Genomic DNA, 25417 nt, shown 5'->3' with positions numbered 1-25417 from the left:
TGACAAGTATCTCAAAAACCAAACAAAAAGATTCATTTGCAAGATACTATACACGTAGCGAACAACTATCAAAACATAACCCTCTTTCAATCAAAACTCAAAAGATCAGCTTAGATCTAGTTATCCTCACCATATAGATGTACCAAACCATGAAAATTTGTGTGTATCCACTTTCCAAGCATCAATACGACCAATTAGATGCAAGCTAGACATTTTAGGCTATACGTGCTACCAAAAATCTACTCTATTCAGCTCAAATGTAAGCCATACTCCACTTCATGGTAGGCGCTCCTAGATTGTCGAGCTGACCCACCGGACATGAAAGCAGAAGAGGTGACCATGAATTGGACTACCATCTGAATGCTTTTCTTGTGCGTTCGCCACGTTTGGACGAGTTTGACATGCAATTTAGTAAAATCATAAAAAGTGGTCACTGTGGCTCTCTTTTGATATAGCTTCGTAGTTCCCTCCATAAAGAGATCTTCTCTTCAAAGTCCAGACAAAAGGAAGAGGGAGGATCTGATGTTTGGTTTTGGTCTTTCCATAAAGTTGAGGAGGGCGAAGGTTACAATTCTCTTTGAAATATACGAACGCAGACTCTCTCGCGCTCTCTCTCTCTCTCGCGCGCGCACTCGCTCACTCTCTCACGCGCGCACACACAACTAACGGAACCCAAATTTCCGAGAGAGAGAGAGAGAGAGAGCACCCGCACCCCCACACACACACATTGTGAGTTAACAGGGTGACCTAACTCTTTATCGAGCTCCTGTCGTATCTAAAAGCTCGTGACCGGCCTCAATCCCTCCTTCACCCCCTCAATCAACTAGTGTCAAGCGTAAGGTTTTCTACCTGCATGGCTCCTCTCATGCAGGGGGTGGAGCTAACCGTAAAGGTACATACTCCCTTTCACTCAAACAATATGCAGCACTTGCTCAGCTAGTAGCTACACAAGCTCAAGAAATGAAGATTTTGGTCAGCAAAGATTAAAAGTATAAACTCTCTGAGTATGATCTTCAAGAAGTCTCCTTGCCAAACTCCTGCAAGGCCACCAGCCCGACGCTTGCAACATTTGATTTTCCCATCACTGAGACATGCTTTTGGTCATTGTCAACATTGCTTGATTTTTTATCAGAAGCAGTCACATTCTCTGTTTAAAGACGGGCTTCTTAACTCATCAAGAATTTGTTTACGAATGGTGCAGGCTGTGTGAGTTAGCGCCCAAAGATTTCCTCGCTCTGACCATTGAAGGAGTCATACACCATGGGGGTCTCTCTCTCTCTCTCTCTCTCTCTCTCTCTCTCCCTCTCTCTCCATAGGATATTCTCTCTCTCTCCCCCCATAGGATATTCCTGTTGGGTTAGTTAACTCATTTGGAACTTGCTCTGGGTGTTATACATGCAGTTCTTTGCGAAGCTTCTCGAGAGTTATCATGAGGCTGTCAACAGAATGTTCTCCAACTATGGCGCATACGTGGCACATCGGCCATTCATACCATTGCTGTAAGCATGCATCTCGTCTTCCTGGCCCATTCAAACGGTTCAATTTAGTGATGAGAGAGTCCTTTTGTATTGATGAAAATAAGGATAGCACATCCAATCTACTGATTACCAAACTAGTGTTAGAAAAATAAAGCATGACCAAAAGTCTATGATTTTGTACTTTTAGATGGCGTAAAGTCGAGAAACCTTCTACTGTTGTGATTGATAGAGTTTGGTCCTTGGTGAAAAAATTGTAGCCTTGCATTGCGCCATTCTTGTATTCATTCTTTTCACTGAATGCTTTGTTTAGTCAATTAGTTATAGCTGAGTGATGTGCCATCCATCTCCCGAGCCATGACAAAATGTCCATAGACAACCGTGGGTGATACTACCTGTCGTTACCGCCTAAGCAATTAGGCACCCAATCCATAAGCACGACCAACTTGCAAGGTTGGCACTCTTCTGACTTTAGTATCTGTACACCATGCTTGTATCTGCTTGTGTGTGCGTGCTACACCCCCAATTGGGAATTGATGGAGATAGTGGGGAGGTCATAGCATTTAGTGTATCAATACTAGCTTATGGTTATCGAAATAATTATACTCATGTCTTGGGGATGATTACCATGAGTAGGGAACGTGCACTATTACTGAAAGGTGTCCAATTGGAAATGTTTCACCCTGATTTTTTTTGGCAGCATTGGAATCATCATACTGGGCTCATTTTGCATTGGATTGGTGAATGTGGAGAAAGAGACGGACCTTGAGCTTTTATGGGTTGAGCAAAACTCTCGAATCATCCCAGAGAAGAAATACTTCGATGAGCAGTAAGTTTATTCTGTTTTGATGAGTGCCTTTCTTCAATCTCTTTCTTTTCTAGATGAAAGGAGACTGACTCTCGAGTCTCACTGCTTAAGGTGTTAGAAGTGGAGTGGCCTTTGAGAAAAGCATATGAAGTCTTTGTCTTCTGCAACTTGGAAAGCTTGAATGCTTTGAGTTCATGGGTATTCAATGCCTTTGTCCGTGGACCAAGGGGATTGATCAAGGGTTATCATATGGTATCATGTGAGTGTAAGGAAGGGGGGCTATAAGTGAGAGAGAAGGTGTATCTTACGAAGCATGGTCCCTTATATAGGGGTATGGTGCACGCAAGTGAAGTCTCCTTATTATTACTAGTGAATACCCAAAGTCTCGGCATAAGCGTTGATGAATGTGTCTTTTGCACTCTTTTTGTAGTTTTGGCGGAATACCTCGCAAGGAATCAGTGACCATAAATGCAAAATCATCATTGGATGATGCCCTACCTGACTATGGACATGCCATGGATGCATTGACCAAAGCTATCAAACCGTTGTACAATCTTACACAGGTGGTTCAAGTTGATGGAGGAACATTTGAGCTAAATCAGGTAGCATAAATTTTGATTACAACAGCCTTTACACATAGATGACTTTACCAGATTGAAGATTAACTCCCAAGCAATTGATATGTCAAGGCAATCTTAACATAACAATCTGTGTAGGGCGATTACTGTGAAAGGCCAACCGTTCCCTCAACGCTCAGAAAAGGGCCAGCTCAGCGAGACAACTACCTGGCTTGGGGTTACCGCAATGTGTCGGCATGTGTGCTCGATCTTCTGGTGTTCTTCCCGGATTTCAACCGTTCTTTATATGGCCTTCCAGCTGATTGGGGCTTTGATAGTTTTCCTTGTTTCAAGCTCTCTCCGATGGACTGCTTCAAGGAAGGAAGAGATGTGGATTATCCTCAAGAACTCCAACAGCTTGAACAATTAGGTGACCCCTTTTCTCTGCCACAGCAAAATTTGAACAATATTAGGCGCTTACGGCCGTCGTGCCAATATTGTCATCGAAGTACAATACATTATCTTGAGCTACAGCTTTGCATCACATGAATAAACCCACTTTCCTGTTCCTGTGTATCGTTTCTTTCCATCGTTTTGTCTTCTGAGACGTCTTGTGCTCAAACGTTGTATGGAGCTTTTTAAATACATGAAATTAAGGAAGCAATTCCCTTTTTTCGTTTTTCCAGTCGTATTCAACAACACTGCAGCACCACTAGGTTTGGTTGTCTACTTTGCTGAGAGCCAAATACAAGACTACCATTGCGTAAACAATTTGCAGGCAACCTTGGAAAAGAGTGGCTCTTATACAGGGGAGGAAACCGAGCAGGTGAGTCCTTATAACCAGCTGCAAACCCATAAACATCCGCTGGCCTTTATGTTGGTAGTAGGGATTATCAATCCTTGAATCAATCATGCGTTCTTTCCTGCCTTTGCAGATAGTGCTAGATGTAAAGGTTGCAGTGGCAGCATTTGCAACCTGGGGATATAACTGGCGACAATCATATAAAGAGATGACTAGTCAGGAGGTATGGCCCATGCTTGGATGTTTACAAGGGCTCTAGAACCAAGAACTGCTTCTGCTTAACTTTCTTAGAGTAATCATTTTGGAGCTTTGAACCCACGATAGTTCTGTGCTTGTAGATTTTGAGCTTCTTCAATGGAGCAATCAATATTGCAAAGAATGCAGGCACAAACATTCTTGATCCGCCGGTAACGATCTTTTAGACTTCGGAACCAAAAAAGCTCAATTCTATTGAAGTATTTTGCTCTCAATTTCTGAAGTTTCCGCCTTTTGTGAAGGTTGTTCATTGCATATTAGAGCAGCAACCATGTTGCCTTTCTTGGTTTGGCTCTCACACTCCTATCTCAGCTGCCTTTGGAAGTGTGGAGCATGATACCTCTGGCAACATAAGTAAGGTATATTCCATGCAATTTCACAGTTATATCTTTCAATTACTGCTTTTGCATATTCAAATAAAAAATATGATTGTGTGCATGATAATTGATCATCCCATTCATTAACGGACTGCATTTTTATTAAATATCATGTCCAGATTGGAGCTCTTCGATGGGGAGCGAACAATTTTCACCACAAACATCCACTTTGGAGTGAACTCCTTGCACAAAAACTCAATCAGAGTCTTGAACCTTCAGCAAGGAAGGAACTTGTGGTGCAATTCGAGAACTTAATGATCCAACAACTGACGCCTTTCAGAGACAGCAAGGCTCAAACGGACTTTGCGCCTGGGAAACAATTTGGCGACCTTCAAGTGCAATTCACCATGTGGGTAAGTACAGCATGGTTAGGGCAAAACTTCTTAATAGAGGCCAAATGGATAATGAAGTTCATGCTGATTACAGAGATCAGCAGAAGACGTTTTGATCGATGCGAATGAAACACCCATCTGGCAAATGATTCTGAGTGCTGCTCTGGTCTCTTTGTATTCCTTCTTGGCTTTTGTGAATTTTAAGAAGCCCGTGCATTCGCACACTACACTTGTTCTCACGGTAAGGCACTCTTTCTCTTTTGCATGTGGGCCTTGATCATTAGATACGTGTTGAATTACTGGGATAATGCAGGGCTTGACTGTCGTAGCGCTTGCGGTGGTTTCTGGTTATGGGCTGACTGCTGCCGTGGGTATCAAGCTCAGTCCACTTGCAGGATCGGTTGTGCCCTTCCTTACTCTTGGATTAGGTAACTGGGTATCTTTATGCCTGTTTTAACAGCTGTAAATTCTGTGTCTTGCTTTTTCCTTCCATATATGACAAGCATACAGCAGTCATTTCACTGGGCTATGAAGCTTTTGCTGAAGGCAAGACTCGAGTAGCTTGGCGGCCTTGAGTCAGATGTGTGTGAAACCGGCCCTAGCAACCATGAACTACCCTTGGTTGACACCTGCACTTCAAACACACATCTCAGTCTCAACAAAACCGTTTCTATTGGGTTGAAGCCCCCAGCGATCTAAGCTCAAATCCTTCTCTCTCTCTCTCTCTCTCTCTCTCTCTCTCTCTCTCATCCGACAGATTGATTATCCCAGATCCCTCTTGGTAATAAGTTTTAAGTTCAAGACTCATCAAATATATATTTAAGGTCTCTTGGGATTGTTCCTACGACATTCAAACTTCTCTTCTTCACAATGCAAGGAAATACAGAAAAACCCACCTACTAGTACCATCTGCACCCTCAAAATTGTGAAAACACTGTCGAATCTCGATGACAAAGACAAGACACAAGAAACAACTGGCATCACTAAGAAAACTGCTGAACAATTGATGAGGGAGAACCATCAGGAACTGCAACGGAGACTCTTAACATTGTAGAAAACAGTCCACTTGCTGAGAGTGGCTCCAGAGACTAAGTCCAAGGAGAGAGTAATGGAAACTCTGGGGCCATCCTCAACATGTCCGACAACCGACAACAGAGATCCTGGTAGAGAGACTAGAGCTCCAACCAGCATAACCTGCCAAAAGTAGTAGAAACAAACAAAGACATAAAGCCATAAAACAACAAAAAGGTCCAATGAAGAAAAATAACACACCCTCCCAAAAGCAAGTCTCGAAAGTAAGGACACAAATAAACTAAAACAAAGCAAGACTCTCTCTATCTCTCTCTCTCTCTCTCATAACAGGTCTTGAGTTCAACTTTCCTCGTCAGATAGATCTTTAAGGTCTCTTGGGATAGTTTCCTACAACGTTAAAACAACCTTCTTCTTCTTCCTCTCTCTCTCTCTCTCTCTCTCTCTCTCTCTCTCTCTCTCAAAGTGAACAGGCCAAGGACAAGGACAAACAAATGATGCCTGTTTTACAGCTAGCTATGGAGGACCACAATTCAATTTCAAGCACATACATATAAATTGATAATGATAATGAGATAAAAACACTGCTTGACTGAAGGGTTGCATCCATACCCAAGGCTTTATAGCTGATGTATGGTAGTGTGTAACGAGCAGTTCACTAGATATTGCAACCTTTGCCAAACTCTAAAGCTGGGTCACTGGGTTTGAATAAAAAATAGCTCTAGCTTCATGGACATCTTCCGAAAATAAGAAATTTCAAAACGATGGAGGAAAATAAGGATTAGGAAATACTTGATGCCAAGAATGCCAAACAAAGAAACCTATGAGATTCTTCAACGGAAAGTTCACATAGTTCTGGTTCTTTCCAGAAAGAAATGTGTCCTTGGGTATCACAAGCATTGAGGTGTAGGGAAAGGACGGCTAGTGTAGTTGGGAGCCATTGGGTAGCCCTGATTACAGGGAAAGGACACTAGCCATCCTTTCTCAACCATCAAAGTTGGGGGGTCCAAACCCTCCACCGCGCCACTCATGCTCGCACTCAAGCCAACTAGCCATAGCCTGTCTAAATAACATCCAGATAGTCGTATCAAGTTAGAGAGTTTTCTTGCATTATGATGAACCATAATGTACTTTTAGTTTAAATTTTTAATTACCTGCAGGGCCTCAAGCAAGCTATATATGTTTGCTAACAGCAGCTGTTTGACAGGTATTGATGATGTATTTGTTCTCGTGACAATACTAAGGAACTTTCTCAAAGATAAAAGCATCCAATCCTTGAGTGATTCCTTGATACCTGAACATGAGATGAGCCTTACAACAGCCCTAGCTGGTCCTTCTGTTGTGCTAACAACATTCTCAGTTCTTGCATCATTCTTCATTTCATCAATTGTGAGTATTTTTTTGTGAAATTTGAGTTGTCGTTGTATCATCGTTTCTGTCTGTTTACTGCCTTCCCCCTTATTTATGTGGCAAATTAGAGTCCAATGCCAATTGTGCGTTGGTTCTGTTGGCAAATGGGAATCACAGCTACCATCCATACACTGGGGATGCTATTGATTTTCGTTCCACTCATGGCCTTGGATGCAAGAAGAGTGAAGGTAATTGTTTGCCTCGAAGTACCTTTTTCCCTTTGCTGCAGAAAAGTATAATTTGATTACTCCCAAACACTTCGGAAAGCTAAGCACAATTGCTTGCAAACCTTACAGAAAAGTATGATTTGATTAGTCCCAAACACTCGGAAAGCTAAGCACAATTGCTTGCAAACCTTATTCCTCATAAATTACTGAGATAGGATGTTATTAGGCTGTATGCGGAAATATACAAATGTTGCCATGTCTTTTCCACATGGGTGAATAAAAAGGACATTTATCTCTTTAGATTGGATATTTGGACTCACGGGTGGGTGCAAATGAGCCCACAGCATTGAATATCGTAATTGCTCCATTGGCAGAGACCGAAAGTATGTAACATGCTTTCATCCCGTTTCTCACACGCTTCTCGAGAGCAATACAAAGTGCTGCTAATTGCAAAGTATCAACTTTAAATGATGGATCATAACAGATAGGAGAAAACCTCTCTACAGTTGAAGCAAAAGATAACAGTACAAAATACATTCCTCAGAAACCTAAAGCCCCTAGCAAAGAAAAAAAAATCAACTGTTGAAATACGCTTAATCAGTACTATATATATATAGATAGTGTGTGTGTGTGTGTGTGTGTGTGTGTGTGTGTGTGTGTGAGAAAGAGAGAGAGAGAGAGAGAGAGAGAGAGAGAGAGAGAGAGAGAGAGAGAGAGAGAAGAAGAAGAAGAGAGTTTTAACGTCGTAGGAAACTATCCCAAGAGACCTTAAAGATCTATCCAACGAGGAGAGTTGAACTCAAGACCTGTTATTGTAGAGGGAAATGGCATAACCAATCTACCACTTGGGTGACAGAAAAATTATGCCATTTTCCTCTTTTATTGGTGCACACACCCACACCCACACCCGAGGAGAAGGAGAGAGAGAGAGATTATCATCCTCCATGGGACCAAATGAAGTATGCCACATGTGTGTTGAGCTGATCAATGACTTCATGCTTGAAGCTCTTGAGGTGACGGTGGCAATTTAACGTCTAGGACATGGCTGGGAGAGAGAGTTATGAAGGGAGTTGTCCATGCTGAAGATTGAGGAATGCCAGCTGGGGTGTGATGAAAAGCTGAGCACTTAAGTAGGGAATGATGAGCAGACTCAAAAACTTGAGTGTGTGTGTGTGTGTGTGTGTGAGAGAGAGAGAGAGAGAGAGAGCCCTGGAGTTTGAAGCCCCATGAAAGAAGCTGCACCTGTCTGCCTACATCCCTTCTTGTGTTGCTTTTCCCCTCCTTAACCCAGCAGCCTGCAATTGCAGACAAGTCCAGCCATGCTCTTCCATCACGCTGCTGTTCACACCATCCATGGCAGCTACCCACGTTGTATGTCCCCAGCCCATGCCCACACTTCGTCTGTCCAGATCATTGCTCCACCCCGCTTACCAACCTTCCTCTCCAAAAAAAGAGACAGCTAGAGCTCCATTGCTCATGCATAGCCTCTGTAATTGCCAAACCAAACATGGCAAATTTGTGAGGACTCAAGAGCTTGGGCAACAGTTTGGGGCATTGTGCAGCACGTTTCACTCTCAATTATTCTACTGCAACACAAGAGTGGTGAGGACTCTTTGCTTCCGGACATTGCATTGCTGAATTCTATGAAGTTGTAAGCGGACAGTAAGCCAGGTCTCCTCAGTCAAGCTCGTATGTAACAGCTAGCCAGCCTTCACTTCATGATGTCCCTATTGACATCAAACTCTCCCAGGACTCTTTGGACCATCTAGCAATCGGAGGTTAGCCTAGATTCTTATAGTTCTTTGCACTGTCTGCATGTTTTCATAGACTACTTGTTGGCTGCTTTGGCTGCAAATGCCTCCCGTTTAGGGTGAGGGTACTTCAGTCTTTAGTTTGCAATATTTAACCGACACTGTGGAACTCTTCCGTTTAGAAAGGGGGTACTTCAGGGGTTAGCTTGCAGGTTGTGCCGCATGTTCACGAGAATGGCAAGAGGCATGGTCATGTGCTAGATGATGCACAAAACTTTAAGGAGGCACATCATATGGTCACCATTGAAGTGACCCGTCTTTTGAGATCGATCTTCCACAGTTTATTTATCATCGTAGTGTTCTTTGTTAAGGAAGATAACGAAAGGTCGTAAGGCAGCTGAGTATAGTCAATGGAGATGACACAACAGCAAAGATGGCAGGCAGTAAAACAAGGGCAAGACTTCTCACAGAAAACCCTAAGAGGAAACAAAGGTCAAGGGAAGCTCGGAAGAGGAGTATTATCTTAAAAATTTAAAGATGGACTGCCTCTTATTGTTAGCTTGTGTAATTACTTAATGCCCCTTCTTATTTACCTAGAAGTGCAGAAGAACAGCCTTTGTATGAGAATGGGCAGTTCCCTTTTCACCAGAAGAGCCTTGTCGATAGAATGCAAGGTGTTCAAAGAGAATAAAAACCAAGACAAAACTTCTTCATTTCGCCTACTTTCATGCCATGGGTTCTTCTATCGTAAATTGGTTAAGCGGCAAAAATGGAAAGTCTAATGGGAAACAACTGCTGCCAACCCATCCTGACAACGCCTCAGGCTTCTCTGCTTCGAGTGAACAGACATCTCCATGTGTCATTAAAGAAAGCTTGGTACATAGAGCCTAACTTGGAAGCATTAAATAATGAAGCTGTCGCTTGCAATCCACTAAGGCGATTGAAAATCTGCTTGTTAAAATAAAGGCAGATCTTCCTTAGTAAGCCTTTAAAGTCCTTACTGCACCAAGTAATTTTTGTGCAGTAATATGTGAAAGCAACTCCAGTCGTACCATTGTTCTACTGCTGCTTAATTTGAATTGTTTGCATTAGATTAACAAAACTGATATTGTTTTTCTGCTTCAATCTTGAACTTTGTCACATCTATGTAAACCTGCATGCAGTCACAAATCAACGACCCCTATCTCTGGATCTTTTTTGGATGGCAAGGCGAGAAAAGTAAGATGACACAATTATATAATCTTACATTGTGACCTAAAGATGCAGGGAAACTCTTAACTGCTTTCATATATATTTAACATCTAAATGCAGCGTTGCAAGTACAAGGGAAGAACATTGATGGTTCTGATCCATCAATGCAGGATAGTGCCGCCTCTACCCCTATATCTCGATCTGTTGCGAAGTATTATGCCCCCTTATTTGAGAGCAATCTTTTCAAAGTGTTTGTGGTAATTTCTTCATTATTCCTCTTCTTCTATGTTCAAAATGGTCAAGTCCCTTGTGCAAATTTGTCAATTCCGGCTGCTTCATTCTTCTTAGGTCATCCTTTTTGCGGGCCTACTCGGATCTATGACGTATTTGGGATTCTGGAAAGTGGAGCATGGGCTCAAGCTGTCTGAAGTCACTTTGAAAGGTGAGACATAGACCATTGGCAATCCACACACATACCCTCTAGATGAATCTAGGAAAAGCCCAAATTCACCTTTAACGAGATACTCTACATTATTTACCTTAAGTAACCATCATCAAAGAATGATGCTAATCTCTCATACTCCTTCATGAAGACAGACAAATAGAAACAAATATAGTATGCTCATTACAACGCGCACAGCTGTACCAAACAACCCTCACGCGACAAACACAACTTCATTGATAATATTTCTTATTTCAAGGAACTTGCTACTACATTTATGAGGTACAACTCTGACTAATAATAGAAACAACACACCCCACCTCCGTGAGGAGGAGGCGTATTCAAACAGATAAGGGTGGCGGAACCCATCATATAAGCATGGGTAACTTAGCACGCAAGGTCTTGGGTTCAACCCCCTTGGCTATTTGAGTGGCACCTAGCCCTCAAGGGCTGTTCCCGGTGCATGATGCACCTTAAAAAAAATTAGTGTATAACATGTGTTTAATAGGAGGGGTATTTTATTTTATTTTGAATTATTTTACTTACAAAAGGGATGCTGTCATTGAAAATTAGGAAAATTCCATAAGTTTAACGAGAAAAAGGGATTGCCTCGCAATATGCAAGTACAAGGATTTTTTTAATACCATTTGAATGCACGTAATATAAATGGTTTCTTAGAAGTGCACCCCCCGAGTTACTATATTGACTCACAAACATCAAGGTAAAAAAGAAGATAATCTGTCTTAATTTGTAGGTTCCTACCAGCATGATTTTGCAGTCACAACAGAGGATCGGTTCCCAAGCTATGATATAGTACGAAGTTTCTTTCTGTACAGAGCAGTATACCCATTGATTGGTTTCTTTTGTTGAAGTGAAACTCAACTGCTTACGGTCTGTCTCCAGTGGCTTGTGACTAGAGATAACATAGACTATCCTAACTCACAAGAACAACTTGGGAAGCTATTCGATGCAGCTCAACAAAATCTTTCGCATTGGACTCCAGCTCAGCCAAAAGTATACTCACCTTTCTTGCTGCTACCACACCAAGTAGATTGACTCCCACAAGGCTTACTCATGCTTGAATTTATTTGTGCAGATTTGGGAGCTTTCTTGGCTTGGGAATCTGTATTTGTCCATGAATCAGAGTCTAAACTTGTCGTACCCTTTACCATCAAAAGACTTCTACAACTTGACCAAGGCTTGGTCATCGTCCTTACTTGGTGAGGCCTAAACCAGCATGTGTAGGCATACTAGAATGGCACGCGCGCGGGCGTGTGTGTGTGTGTGTGTCTGCACACGCGCGCACGTGTGTGTGTGTGCGCGTGTGCACACGTGCGCACCCACGCACAGACGCCTGTGCGACGAGGATGATAAAGACTAGGTGTGTGGGCATGCGTGTGCGCGATTGTGCGTGCATCACTAATAAGCGTATCCTACCATGATGAAGATGAACTCCTGTTTGCAACTGATTGTGTGTGTGTGTGTGTGTGTGTGCACGCATGGGTGCACGATGCACGATGCACGACGCACATGCATGCATAGGTACATAATAAACTCATCCTACTATGATGAAATCTTGTTCACATGTGCGTGTGCATGTGCAACCAGTGCATTTGCACACATATGATTTTGAAATCACCAAATGTCACCTAATGATGACCCAAACTCAAACCCATGTGCAAGTATTGGTGTGATCAACAGATGTTCATAAAATTTTAAGCATGTGGGTGCATTAAACACTTAGGAGTTTGTACAGCCAGACATCATAAGCAACCTTTTGGCAGGACGTTTCTCTCTGCAGGATTTGAGCTGCTACAATACTTCCACAGGGCAACATACAAGCTGCTTAGCGCAACAAAACCTTCCAGACTGGGCTTTAAAAGCTACAAAAACAGTGGTATGTAAGGACCTCCCTGCAAGTTCCTTAACATGTCCTTCATGAACTTGATAAGAATATTTTCCTTATAAACTTGATGTCCTTTCCAGCTCTTTGCTGAGAACTTGGGAGCCGAAACAAAACCTAACTTAGATATTATAAGAGAAACAAGGCGATTTGCAGACAACTTCAATGAAGAGTATTTCAATGGAACCAACGCTGTATACGCATATGGATATCCGTTTCTCTTTTACGAACAATATCTTCATAGCTCTCACGACTTGTACATGGTGGTTGGGTTTGCTTTAGGTATAACTGTTTACATTCTATCCTCTACTGCACAATGAACTTAAAAAACTGTTTATTTGCATAGTCTGAGGTTAACACTATCTATGCCAAATGGTGTTTCGAGCGTGTGGATGATACATCATTTGTTCCATTTTTTGGCAATAGTTGGAGTCTTCCTGGCCGTGCTCATCTTCCAATTCAGCTTATCTACCTCCCTGATCATTGCCCTTGTTTTGCTAATGGTCGACATTGAAGTTTATGGATTTCTCTATATAATTGGTGCTAAACTAAACTGTAAGTATTGCAGCTTTTAGGTTCTAGTTCATCCTGTTTTGACCTGAAGCTTGATTTAAACTTTAATCTTCACGACGATCAAATTACTCAAACTCCTTGATGGTGGCATTATTGCAGCTCTCTCACTAGTCAACCTTGGGATTGTGGTGAGTATATCAGAATTAAAAGTCGAATCCTGTTTACTATTGAACGAGTGCACACTTTTACACTACACCTTAAAGCCAGCACATCATGTTTAGAATTGTAACATTATACCTAAAGATACATGAAGGAAAGAGGATGAACCCTAACTCCTTTTACCCTAAACTAAGACTAGCACAAAAATCACAATGTTGCAATGCAGCTGCAAAAGCATAGTCCCTTCGTTGAGGATCCAATCAAGCGTTTTTGCACCTATTACATACTCAAGCATGTGCCTTTCTAGTGCTTTTGAATCTTGAATCAAAAACCCACATTATGCAGGTCGGTATGGCATCAGAATTCACCTATTTAGCCCGGTCATTTTTGGTGGTCGACGGTACACGGAACTACAGAGTTGGGAAAGCCTTGGAGTGGACCTTTGAGCCTTTGCTTCATGGATTTGGCACTCAAGTGGCTGCCACTCTGCCCCTCCTTTTCCTCAAGTGAGAAAAAGATCTCTCTCTCTCTCTCTCTCTCTCTCTCTCTCTCTCTCTCTCTCTCTCTCTCTCTCTCTCTCTCTCTCACACACACACACACACACACACACAGTACACACGTGTACACACACACACACACACACACACACAACATCGTCAAAATGCACATAAACATTATATGCCCGCACTGACCGGAGGCGATAGGATGTTTATACAGAGAAAACAACAATGAAGAAAACCCTGACCTTTAAGCGCTCTTGTGCAGGTACCACGCATTCAGGCTGTACTACTTCGCGATGTTCACGATAATGGGGGTGTTGGGATTCCTGAATGGGTTTGTACTGCTGCCTGTGTTGCTCTCATGGTTGGGGCCGCCGCCTCTACCCCACGCCACGGCCACTGCTGCAGCGGAGCGTGAGCTCGCCATGGCTCCAAGTACAAAGAGCAAGCAGTACGCAGGCAATATTGAAAACGGGAAAGACGATAGTGATGAGGACTCATCAGCCGTTAAATCTTTAACTCACTCTCAACACTTTAACGGTGGCGTAGTCTCCCCTTCTTAAAATGCAAATGACACGCAAAACCTTCTCCTCTTCGTGGTTTGTGGGTATCTCAAGAAGGGCATATTACTAGCACTAAACCGTGTATTGGATCGGATCGAGTCGCTCAAAGCACTAAGTTTTGCCGCTCCCAATCACTAAATTTGTGGGTATTCCCTATCCCATCGTATTGGTGCATACAAATTTTGACCACCCAATAGGTTCTAGAAGCGTCGAAATTAGAGACGACTTTTGACAACATCCACCACAAGCCGCCCTCCCCTCCCTCAACAACAAGAAGAAAGAGCAATGGCAATGGATAACAAGCTTATTAGAAGATAGGATCTTGTGTAAGGTAGTCATTGATTGATTCCATGCATTTAACACAATCGTTTTGAGATAGTGTAAACCGCTATTTAGAAATCAAAGTATCATTTATTAACACTTCAAACCTTGAAATTATCATTGTCCATCTTGAAAACAATGAGTTTTGTACAATGTAAGGGCATAACTACCAAGATTCTTCCTCTCAATGTCTCTCTCTCTCTCTCTCTCTCTCTCTCTCTCTCTCTCTCTCTCTCTCTCTCTCTCTCTCTCTCTCTCTCTCTCTAGCCATGAAATTAGCGAGATTGGTGATGCTTGAGCCTTAGATGTCTAACAAAATTCATAAACTAATATGTAATTCTTTGGAGGTTAGGTCCAATTTTTAAATGCTCCAAGAATGACTTTAAACATAGGTTGGAAGTTCTTTAAAGTATTAAAAATATTCATTAAATGATGAAGAATTGTTTGAGCATCTCAATAGTCCTTTAGAGGTAAAATGGCTTAACAATGATCCCACTACAGTAACTATAGTATTTTGAGAGCACTAGAGGGACTTGTGTGCATACAATAGGGCTAAGCGAAAGGTCTCTTGTTGGACCTCTGCACACGCTCGTAGATGGGCTCAAAATAGCACATTGAAACTTGTCCCAACCATTTCCTTATATAGTCTAGCCTTGCCCCTTTATAAAGAACCCTTTCTATGTGTGCACTCTTGGAGTTAAGCCCTCTTAGGTCCGCATTCCCATAGGCTTGCTGCCACTAGGACCTATGGGTTGAGATCACTCCCTCCTTAAAGAAAAGTTTTCTTCCTAAAAAAGAAGGGTGGAACTTCTCTTCCCAAGAGCGTTAATGTTTTCACATGAATCCTTTTGCAAATCCACTTCACGAAAGCTTTATCATATGCTCATAGCATAGGCTTGTCAATCTAATTGGAATCAAACCTATAAGTTTTAGAGAGAATCCGCATACTTTTACTTTGGCCATAAGGGATTTCTTATGATTATAAGAGCCTACTCCTTTCGAGATGCTTCATGTGAGCAAAATTTATAGCCAAAACATAAGCAAATACTTCAAGAAACAAGGAATGCTTGCTCAATTTTGACTGAGGGAAAAAAATTGTTTCTAGCATATCCTTCTCACTAAAATTGACCACTAGCTGATGCATGTCGTACTAGTGAATGATGCTACCATGTATATGGTAGTGATGTGTGTGAATACACTTAAGACCACCGGGGAACTTTTTTCCCTCACTAGGAGGTTTTTCCCCTTGTGCTTTGTATGTACATCCATCACTCTAGGACTACCTTATCTTGTATTTGCACACTAAGTAATACATTCTCTATTGTGTGCCTTGAGCTTCTTCTCTATCCTCAAGCTGTATGTGCATTCTTGCAGCCCTAACTCCAACAATTGGAATCAGAGAAAGTTGCACTCTCCAAAGCATAGTTGCTCTAGCACCTCCCTTCTCACTTTTTCTCTAATTTGGGTGAGCTTCGACAAGCATCAACAAGTTGATAAATACTTTGGAGATATCGTAAAGCTTGGTGTTCTCATAATTTTGATATGGGCTCATTTTGGCCTTCGTTTCTACTACTGCAGGTTTAGTCTTTCATTATGGCTGAGAGCAATGAAATTTTCTAGAAATTGTCTATTGATGAAAAACTTGATGGAGACAACTATCCATTATGGGCTTACATGATGCAGCATGTACTTGTTTTCAAGGGTGTATGGAACATTGCATTGGTAAAGGTTTTGATGTACACCCAGATTGTGTGGATCCACATTCTATGGAGGATGGTGTAAGTTCTAGCAATTCTGCTCCTACTATTAGTGATGTTTTACCTACAACGGAACAAGCTCGTTGTGATAGTAGAGATGTACAGGCACATGCATTTATTGCAATGTCTCTCAAGCGCACTGTTACTTCTCACATTTGTTTAGCCAAAACAGAAAAATAGGCTTGGGACATTCTAGTTGATTGTATGTAGGTCGCAACGAGGCAAAAATAGCAAATTTGCACAAACAACTAGAATCAAAGATCGTATATGAAGAAGATGAAGTGGACATTCTTCTTGCTAAAATTAAAGATATCAGTGAGAAACTTATTACTATAGGTGGTCATTCCCAAACATTCACTTGTGCAAACTGTCTTGGATGCATAACCAGATATGTATCAGACTATGGCTGCTACTTTGAGGCTTGTTGCACAGGGCAATGATAATGTTGTTAAGTTTGATAAGTTGGTCGCTTTGCATATACAAGAGGCTATGTCAAGAAAAAATAGGGCTAAGCAATGTGCTATTGATCCAGCTTTTGTTGCTACACAAAGAAGAGATAGCAATAACAATGGTGTACTTCTATTGTTCCTTCTTCAGGCAGTAAGTCATCTGTGACAAATGCCTCCCATAGCACTCCCATAACAACAAAACATATGGTAAATCTGTTGAGAGAGGAAAGAAAAAGCTGCATTGTAGTTATTGTACATCTTTTAATTATTTTATAAAGCAATTACCTAATTTGAAGGCTAAAGAGACACGTAAGAAAACAAGTGAATCTTCTTCAAATGCAGCCAATGTAAAATCCACAAATTCTATTGTTGACGCAAAATGGGATTTTAATGCCTAGTGTTTGTAGGACCCTTTTGTCCATGATTGTGTAATTGAGGCTCAAGATTCACATGTGTGGTATTTTGACAGTGGTGCTACAAAGCACATTTCATCTCATCATGACTTTTTTATAACTTTTGTTGATGTTGTCCCCAATGGGAATACTGTCACTTGTGCCCACAATGCCTCTTATCCAGTTTACGGGGTCGAAAAAATTGTACTTAATACATATAAGTTCCTTTACACTTTCTAATATACTTTTTGTGCGTGGGTTCAAGAAGAATCCGATGTCTAATTTTGCATTATCAAGACTTGGTCTTGCTTTAGAGATTGTGGATCTGACAGATGCACTGTTCCTAATCTTACTTCAAGTGATACTATTGTGGCATCAAGTACCTTTTTGTGTGGGTTGTACAAGCTCAATTCTTATAAAAAGTGTGTAGTTACGGATTCTAAAGTTGTTTCAAATGCTAAACTATGGCATGCACATTTTGGGCATTTCAATTTTGCCAGTTTGATGCATTTGCCCCTGTTGGAGGCATGATCTAAGCATGTCTGTGAAGGCCGTATCCTAGGGAAAATACATCATTATAGGGTTTCAAGAGATGGTTTAGAGGGGGCTACTTACAAGTTGCAACTTGTTCACAATGATGTTTGTGTCCTGATGCAAACTACTTCTTTCGATAATAATTTGTACTTCATGACGGCATACATGGGTATATCCGTTTAATGCCAAGTTCAAAGTGATTATGTGCATCAAATAGTTTTTGTTGTTGACTGAAAATGTGTCCAATTGTATTGTGGGCACCCTCCAATTTGATCAAGGGGAGGAATGTATGTGAAAAGAATTTATACTTCATCACAACATACACGAGTATATCCGCTTAAGGCTAAGTCTGAAGTGGTTTATGGGCTTCAAATAATTTTTTCTATTGACTAAATATGTATCCTATTGTATTGTGGGCACCCTCCATTCTGATTAGGGAGAGTAGTATATATCAAAATAATTTGATGCATTTCTACCTAAGATAAAAACACCAATGTACAGTGCCTTATACACCTTAACAAAATGGTGTTGATGAGAGGAAAAATAGGTCACTTAAGGAGAGCACGATGCATGTCCAGATCCAAGCTTTGCCACATTCTTTCTGGCTAGAGGCTAGCATGTGTGATGCCTACATACTTAATAGATGTCCCACCAAAGCTTTGCAATCTATGATTCCATATGAGGCATGGCATGAGAAGCCATCCATTGGTCACTTACATGTTGTATGCTCTTGTGCGGAAACAATGAAAAAAATTGGATGCTAAGACTATCAAATGCATCTCTGTTGGTTATAGTGCTGAAAGGAAGGGTTACATGTTATATCATCTGCAGTCAAAACATATCTTGACTTTTTGAAATGTCATTTTTTGTGGAATATGCACTTTATACCTTGTTTTCATGTATTAAAGAGACAGATGTGAGCTCACAAGACATTTTTGATACCATGTTTCCTCTTTTCAATGGTGGGAATGCCAAGGGCATATCGAAACAAGCATTTTGGGCCGTAGTGTCCAAAGTACAGTATGCTGTTATGAATCCACTTGTAGGATTCAATTTGGCACATGTTGTCACATGGGATACAACATGGCCTGGGAACTCAAGGAGTTCGGTTTAGCCAGTGTGGAGCAATGAATGAGGGTTTAGCTAGTGTGGAGCAATGAATGAGGGTCCCTCTCACTCTTGTCGCGGAGTGTTTAGAGTTACCTCCACAGACAAGTACACCTTGTACTTGCAGGATGTTCTGTTTTTTAGACATCCTTACATGAGACATATTCCACATGTGGAGAATATGAGTGTCTGGAGTGACACTGGCGCCCATTATTTCAAAAATGTGTCACGACAAAGTCCCTAGGTACTGGTCAAATCTGTTTTCTCGACCATTTTCAGCACGACGTATCAGGAGCAATTTCGGTGGCCAAAAATTGTCGGATACTTAGAATGACTTGTTCAGGTACAAGTATTGCTAAACAACATTACAGATGGTTGTTTATACATATATCAAGGCTCTAAGTTGTTAATGAAAAAATTTCATTGTTTATCCCTCACAGTGATTAATGTTTCACCTTCTATTATGGTTCAGACATTTCAGCAAGGCTTGCAAAAGACTGCAACTGAAAGTATTTAGTTTCTTTTCAGAACGATTTACACTCCTCTTTAAAGTATGCTAGGCGCATCACATTTGCCATAAGTATTGTGGATAATCATGGATATACAGGTTCAATTCTGTTTTTTGCTAAATGCATGCACACTAGGTGTTATGGGCCCTAGTGTTTAGCAAAGGCTGATTTGGAACGTCATGCGTATTCATCAAGTTGTTGCTTATGAAGCATTTTGCACTCTATGTGCAGTATCTCAAACAATTTATTTTTCGGTCTACCAATCACCAGTAGAGGTCATGGCTCGGTTTGGGTGCTTGTGGATCTTTCCAAGTTAACCACGATGGTTATTCAGCCAATTGTTGATTCCTCAGCAATGTGGTACGATATTGTGATTCCCGTTTACCGGCCATCTGGAAAGACTGTCTGTAAACTATGGGGGAAATAGGGGATATGCAGATTACAAAGTGTAATCTTGTGCTAAAGGATATGCAAGTGCATATGTTAGCACCACGCAATCCAATTAGTAAGGATTTATTGCTCTACTTGGAGTTTGCTTACCATAAGTTAAAGCATGTTTGCAATTAGGTGTAGTCTCTTCATGTATAGCTCAAGTTCTCAACCTTGAACACTAGTTATGGTGGGGTTGTTTACTGCTGAACTTGGAAAATAAGTCAAGGACTTAAACTTGGCTGATGAGTCATGTTAGTAAGTTACTTTCATGGAAAGTGAAAAGAGGTACTCTTTAGGGTACATCTTTGTGTGATAACTCGTTTAGCATACCCATGTGTGCTCAAAATGGAGTCTACACACTATGATTGGATAGGAATCGGCAACACAAAACGGTTGCAAATGGACAACAATGTGAAAAATCAAGATGTTGCTCTTGGTTTCATTGAACCTCCTGCTGAACCATGTTCCGGTCAACCAAACAGTTGGACCCATGAAGGATGCCACTATAAAAAAAAACATTAGTGTATCATCACTCTTGTTTTCGAGGACGAAAACGCTTCTCCAAGGGGGGAGTAACGTCAGGACAAGGGTAGGACCAAGCACGGCCAAGGGCCAGGACGGACATGCAGTCAAGGGAGTCCCTATCTTTAGCAGGCTAAGGGCCTATATAGGGCATGGCTGGGTGGAGATTATCATGTTCCAGTTCTCCTGTCCTTTCAAAAGGATTGGTGTACACTGCTCCAATTCAAGATCTTTCACTAGACGAGCAAGCCAAATAACTTCTTTGCATGCCTCACTCAATGCAACATACTCTGCTTCTGTGGTAGAAATGGATGTACAGTCTTGAAGAACGGATCTCCAAGAAATAGCAGAACCAGCAAATGAGTAAATCCAACTTGTTGTTGATTTACGACTGTCAACACAGCTTGCATTATCACTATCTACAAATCCTTGAATGGACGAATCTCCACAACCATAGCATAATTGTCTATCTGCAGTGCCACTCAAGTATCTGAGAATTGACTTGACAACATTCCAATGCTTTTTACCAGGGTTAGACATAAATTTTCTAACAACTCCCACTGTATGTGCAATGTCAGGTCTTGTAGCCAGCATGGCATACATGAGACTACCACATGCTGAAGCATAAAAAACCTTAGCCATCATAGCTTTTTCCTCATCAAATTTGAGACAGTTGTTCTTGCTAAGTTTCAAATATGCAGGCAATGGAGTACTCAAAGCCTTCCCCTTCTGCATGTTGAAACGATCAAGAACCCTGTGCACATACTCTTTTTGAGAAAGGTACAACAACCTCTTCTTACGGTCATGAGTAATGCGCATATCCAAAATGTGATTGGCTTCGAGTATTGCAAAGAACAAAACATGGGAACTTGTTCCATTGCCAAAAGGTAGGAAAGCATTGCCTTGTAAATGGGTTTACAAGAAGGAGATTGACAATTACAAAGCTCGTTTAGTGGCCAAAGGTTTCAAGCAAGAATATGGTGTCAATTTCCAGGAAATCTTTTCTCCATTCGTCAAGATGACCACACTGAGAATGTTGCTTGCTTTGGTTTCCACCGAAGATATGGAGCTTGATCAAATGGATGTCATTACAAATTTCTTACATGGTGATCTCGAGGAAGAGATTTGTATGCAGCAACCTAAAGGGTTTGTGCTAAAGGGCAGGGAACATTTGGTATGTAAGCTTCTGAAAAGTCTCTATGGCTTGAAGCAATCATCCAGACAATGGTATCAAAAGTTTGATGCATTTATGCGCTCCCTAGGCTATAAGCACAGTAATGAGGATCCATGTCTTTACGTGAAAACACAACCCAATGGACAACTTATTATGCTTATCCTTTATGTAGATGACATGCTTGTTGCTGATCATTTCAAGAAAAACATTGCTGACTTGAAAACCAAGCTAAAAAGTCAATTTGACATGAAAGATTTGGGATGTTCCCGTTGAACCTTATCATTGGCTATCTTTGTAACAAGAAGGCTCACCACTATCTGTCAAAAAAACAAGAAGGCTCACCACTATCTTTGTAACAAGAAGGCTCACCACTATCTGTCAGAAAAACAAAATCCATGCCTGGAACAAAACGTTCTGGCGGATGTGAGACTCGTTGAGATCTTTGCGGCTGATCAAAACACGTACTAGCCTGCATAGTAAGTGACTCGGGAGCTGTCTAGACAGGATGTGATACATTGAAAAACGTCACTTTTTGGAATTCAACCTCTTTCACTAGCTGTCTATGCATCTTAGTCTCATTAAAGAAAACATCACTGCTACGCATCACATATCGACTTTCCGGATCCCATAAACAATAGCCAAATTGACCATCTACACCATAGCCAATGAAGATTCATTTCCTGGACTTAGGATCTAGCTTAGCACGCAACTCCTTGGATACATGTGCATAAGCTTCACATCCAAATGTCTGGAGTTTTTTATAAGAGAATTTATGTCCTGACCATAACTCCAAAGGTACACAAAACTGTAATGAAGCATGTGGTGATCTATTGATCAAGTACATGGGTGTGTATAATGCTTCAACCCAAAACGCTTGCGGAAAATTATCATGTGATAGCATAGACATAATCCGCTCTTGGATGGTCCTATTCATTTGTTCCGCAACACCATTTTGTGTAGGGGTGTAAGGAGCTATAAAATCACGCTTAATTCCCCTACTTGAACAAAAGTTTGTAAACTCTTTGGAGACATATTCTCCAACATTATCTAAGCGCAAAGCTTTCAACTTATATTGAGATTGAGTTTCAACACTAGATAAGAACTTCTTGAAGCAAGAAAAGGTGTCATCTTTAGACTTCATGGCGTAGACCCGTCAATGAATGTAACATAATAGGACGCACCACCATGTGATTTAGAAGGCATAGGCCCACATAAATCAAGCTCTAAGGGTTTTCTTTCTTTGTCAAAAGAATGTGTACGATGTCTTCATGTTTGCTTTCCATATTGACAGTGCTCACAAAAGGGAAAATAAAAAAATGACAAAGACGTAAGCAGCCCAAATGAGAGAGTGTCTCCATTCCCTTCTTTGACATATGTCCTAACCGGCTATGCCACAAAGCAATGATTGGCAGCTCGGTTACAGAAAGAAAAATGTTTTTATCAGATACATAAAGAGGATAAAGTGAACCAACTTTAGAATCATGGGCTATAATAAGATGACCCTTCTCTACACGCCAAGACTGCTGATGAAAAGTGACTTTGTAACCCAAGTCATCAAGACGTCCAACCGAAATCAGATTATGTGTCAAGGCTGGAACATGACGCACATTATGGATGATAAACTTCGCCCCATTTGCCATAACCATGGCAATATCACCTACGCCAACAATGTCACAAGAGTAGTTGTCGCCAAGTGTAACAGAGCCAATGGTTTCCTCGTATGTAGTAAACCAATGTCTATGAGGTGTGACATGCAACGAAGCACTTGAATCAAGAATCCATGTATGTGATACTTCACCACTAATAAGGCATAGAACTCTGCAAAGATAGAGTTTCTTGTGCATCATCAAAGACATCATTCTTTTTAGTCAACATATTAATGTCTTGCGCATCACTGTCATCCTGAACTATGTTCAGTTCTTCAATCTTAACCAAACTTTTTGGTTAAGATTGAAGAACTGAACATCATGATCTTTGCCTTTACCTTTGCCCTTCTCTTTGTCACGCTTCCAAGCATAACAATCCTTCTTTATGTGACCAAAATTATCACAATAATGGCATTGAACATTGCGACAACCCCACGAGACTTTGATCTACTGTTTGATGCATCTCTATTGCCCTCTTTCTTGGACTCACGTTGTGAAAAACGGCCGTTACTTTGCTTATCATCCCTTTGCACATAATGAGCTTCGCCATAATGTGAGCTAGTCATGGTTTTCCCACGCATCTCCTCTGACAAAATTGCACTAGTAACTCATCTTATTTTAGCGTACCATTAGGAGCAAAGTTACTAACAACAGCTATGTAAAGGATATCCCAAGAGGGTGTCAATGAACAAAGCAAAAAGATTGCTTTCATCTCATCATCAATGGTCATGTTGAGAATCAAAATCATTGATCTGGCTAGCAATGTTAGCTGACTCCTTCATACAAAGGTTGAAAAGTTTTTGCATCATCAAAACATTATTGCTAGCCGTATCCTTTTTGTAGGTGTCGCACTCGCATAGCTCATCAAGCTCCTCCCACTGAAACTGAGTCATGTGCATATCTTCAGTTCTAGCCGCATAGGCAATAGGCAACTATTGCTTCTTTTGGACAAGCACATCATGCATTTGGTTCTTCCAAAGCTGAAAATTAGTGCCATCAAAATTCTTCATGTCATAAATGTCACGGTCTATGCTAGTAGACATGTGACAAAACTACCAAAAGATTCTAAGAAAATTTTGACAGAGTCTCCTTTGTATTTGGGACTATGTCAACCAAAATATGAGACAAAATGACCAAGTATGTCACTCACAAAGCATAAAAGAGGGCAATACCTCTCAAAAGCACAATGTATAGAGACCAACTGAGGTGCATAAATTGTCAAGCTGACTATATACCACTAACTCAATGTCAAAAGCACCTATACCACTCTATACATGTCCTATGGCTGAGGCCTTGTAAGGGATGCTCTAGCTACCTATATCATCGAAGGTATCTTCACATTTGAGAATACCCCAGCTCAATGAAACCTGACGCTATCAAACCTCAACAACGTAGGTTATGGAGCAAAACGTATAGCCAAGTCTCAAAAATGGCAGGGACTTCCGTACTAGCCAAAAGATGGCTCCACAAAAGTGTACAATGGTAGTATCCATAAAGATATACAGGTCTGTTCACGACGCTCAAACATGCACGCAAAGTATGTGCATGCAAAGAAATATCCCTGTGGGGAGTCAAACTACTCTCAAAAGAGCTCAAACATTGTCAAAAGTGCCAACATATGCATGTATGCATTAAAAATTGCTCCCACTAGAACCAGAATATCGCAAGCACTGAAACCTATAGCCTATGAGTCGATGACGATGTTGTAGCCACAGCCAAAATCGAGGCCAAGAAGCACAGAGGAAGCTAACCAAGGCGCTCTATGTACGTGTACCTATAGTCGAAGAAGACAATGCCATCAAACTCCCACTCTATGTGTGTGTATGAGGCTACTCCAAAAGAGGCTACACAATCCTGAATGAGCCATGGGCTCTCGTAGATGGAAGAGACTACAACAATGGTACTTGTAATGGCTATGGAAGCTCTGAAACACAAACTAGCAAAAGAGAGCTGAAAAATGTAGCTCGTAACCCGTAGCTCGAATGAGGTTTTTGATGGCACGAATGGCTCCGGAAGGGGGGTAAAACCTCAGGACGTCTGTTGGAAACGCTCTCGGAACGCTGAATTTGCTGATGCCAAAGTTGGAACGCTATTTGCACTCTTGAAAGTGCGCGTGCGTGTGGAATTGATTTTGGGAATGAAACAGCTCTGATACCCGATGAAGGAGAGGAGCCGAGAGCACAACGGAAGAGGAAGATGAATACGAACACACACTCACACACACACCACCATAGCCACGCACACAGGTTGGAGGGGGAGAGCCGACACACACTGTGTGCCCCCTTTCTTTCTTCTCTATCTTATGCACTAAGGCACATATACACACTCTACTTTGTGTTA

At 41.3% G+C, this 25417-nt stretch overlaps 1 protein-coding gene across 2 annotated transcripts; it reads left to right on the top strand.

The window, feature by feature from the left end:
* Positions 1–603: 603 nt before the first annotated feature.
* On the top strand, positions 604–14737 carry LOC147447611 (uncharacterized). Of its 2 annotated transcripts, XM_086523325.1 has the most exons (27): positions 604–892; positions 1202–1266; positions 1402–1499; positions 2176–2304; positions 2714–2885; positions 3000–3270; positions 3527–3666; positions 3776–3865; positions 3981–4049; positions 4140–4256; positions 4394–4627; positions 4701–4847; positions 4920–5034; positions 6843–7024; positions 7114–7233; positions 10127–10181; positions 10275–10411; positions 10503–10596; positions 11351–11409; positions 11500–11610; positions 11693–11816; positions 12381–12493; positions 12583–12781; positions 12926–13054; positions 13172–13200; positions 13517–13677; positions 13937–14737. In XM_086523325.1, the coding sequence occupies exons 2-27, from the start codon at positions 1261–1263 to the stop codon at positions 14232–14234; spliced, it is 3399 nt and encodes a 1132-aa protein (XP_086379451.1). In that variant the 5' UTR covers positions 604–892; positions 1202–1260; the 3' UTR covers positions 14235–14737. The 2 variants fall into 2 exon arrangements, with proteins under 2 accessions (XP_086379451.1, XP_086379453.1); XM_086523327.1 differs by lacking the exons at positions 604–892; positions 1202–1266 and having other exon boundaries at positions 1396–1499.
* Positions 14738–25417: the final 10680 nt, after the last annotated feature.

The sequence above is a fragment of the Adiantum capillus-veneris genome, chromosome 11 (assembly GCF_014529385.1).
Source record: "Adiantum capillus-veneris isolate H3 chromosome 11, ASM1452938v2, whole genome shotgun sequence".
NCBI lineage: Eukaryota > Viridiplantae > Streptophyta > Polypodiopsida > Polypodiales > Pteridaceae > Adiantum > Adiantum capillus-veneris.
This window is presented reverse-complemented; position numbering and strand designations above follow the sequence as displayed.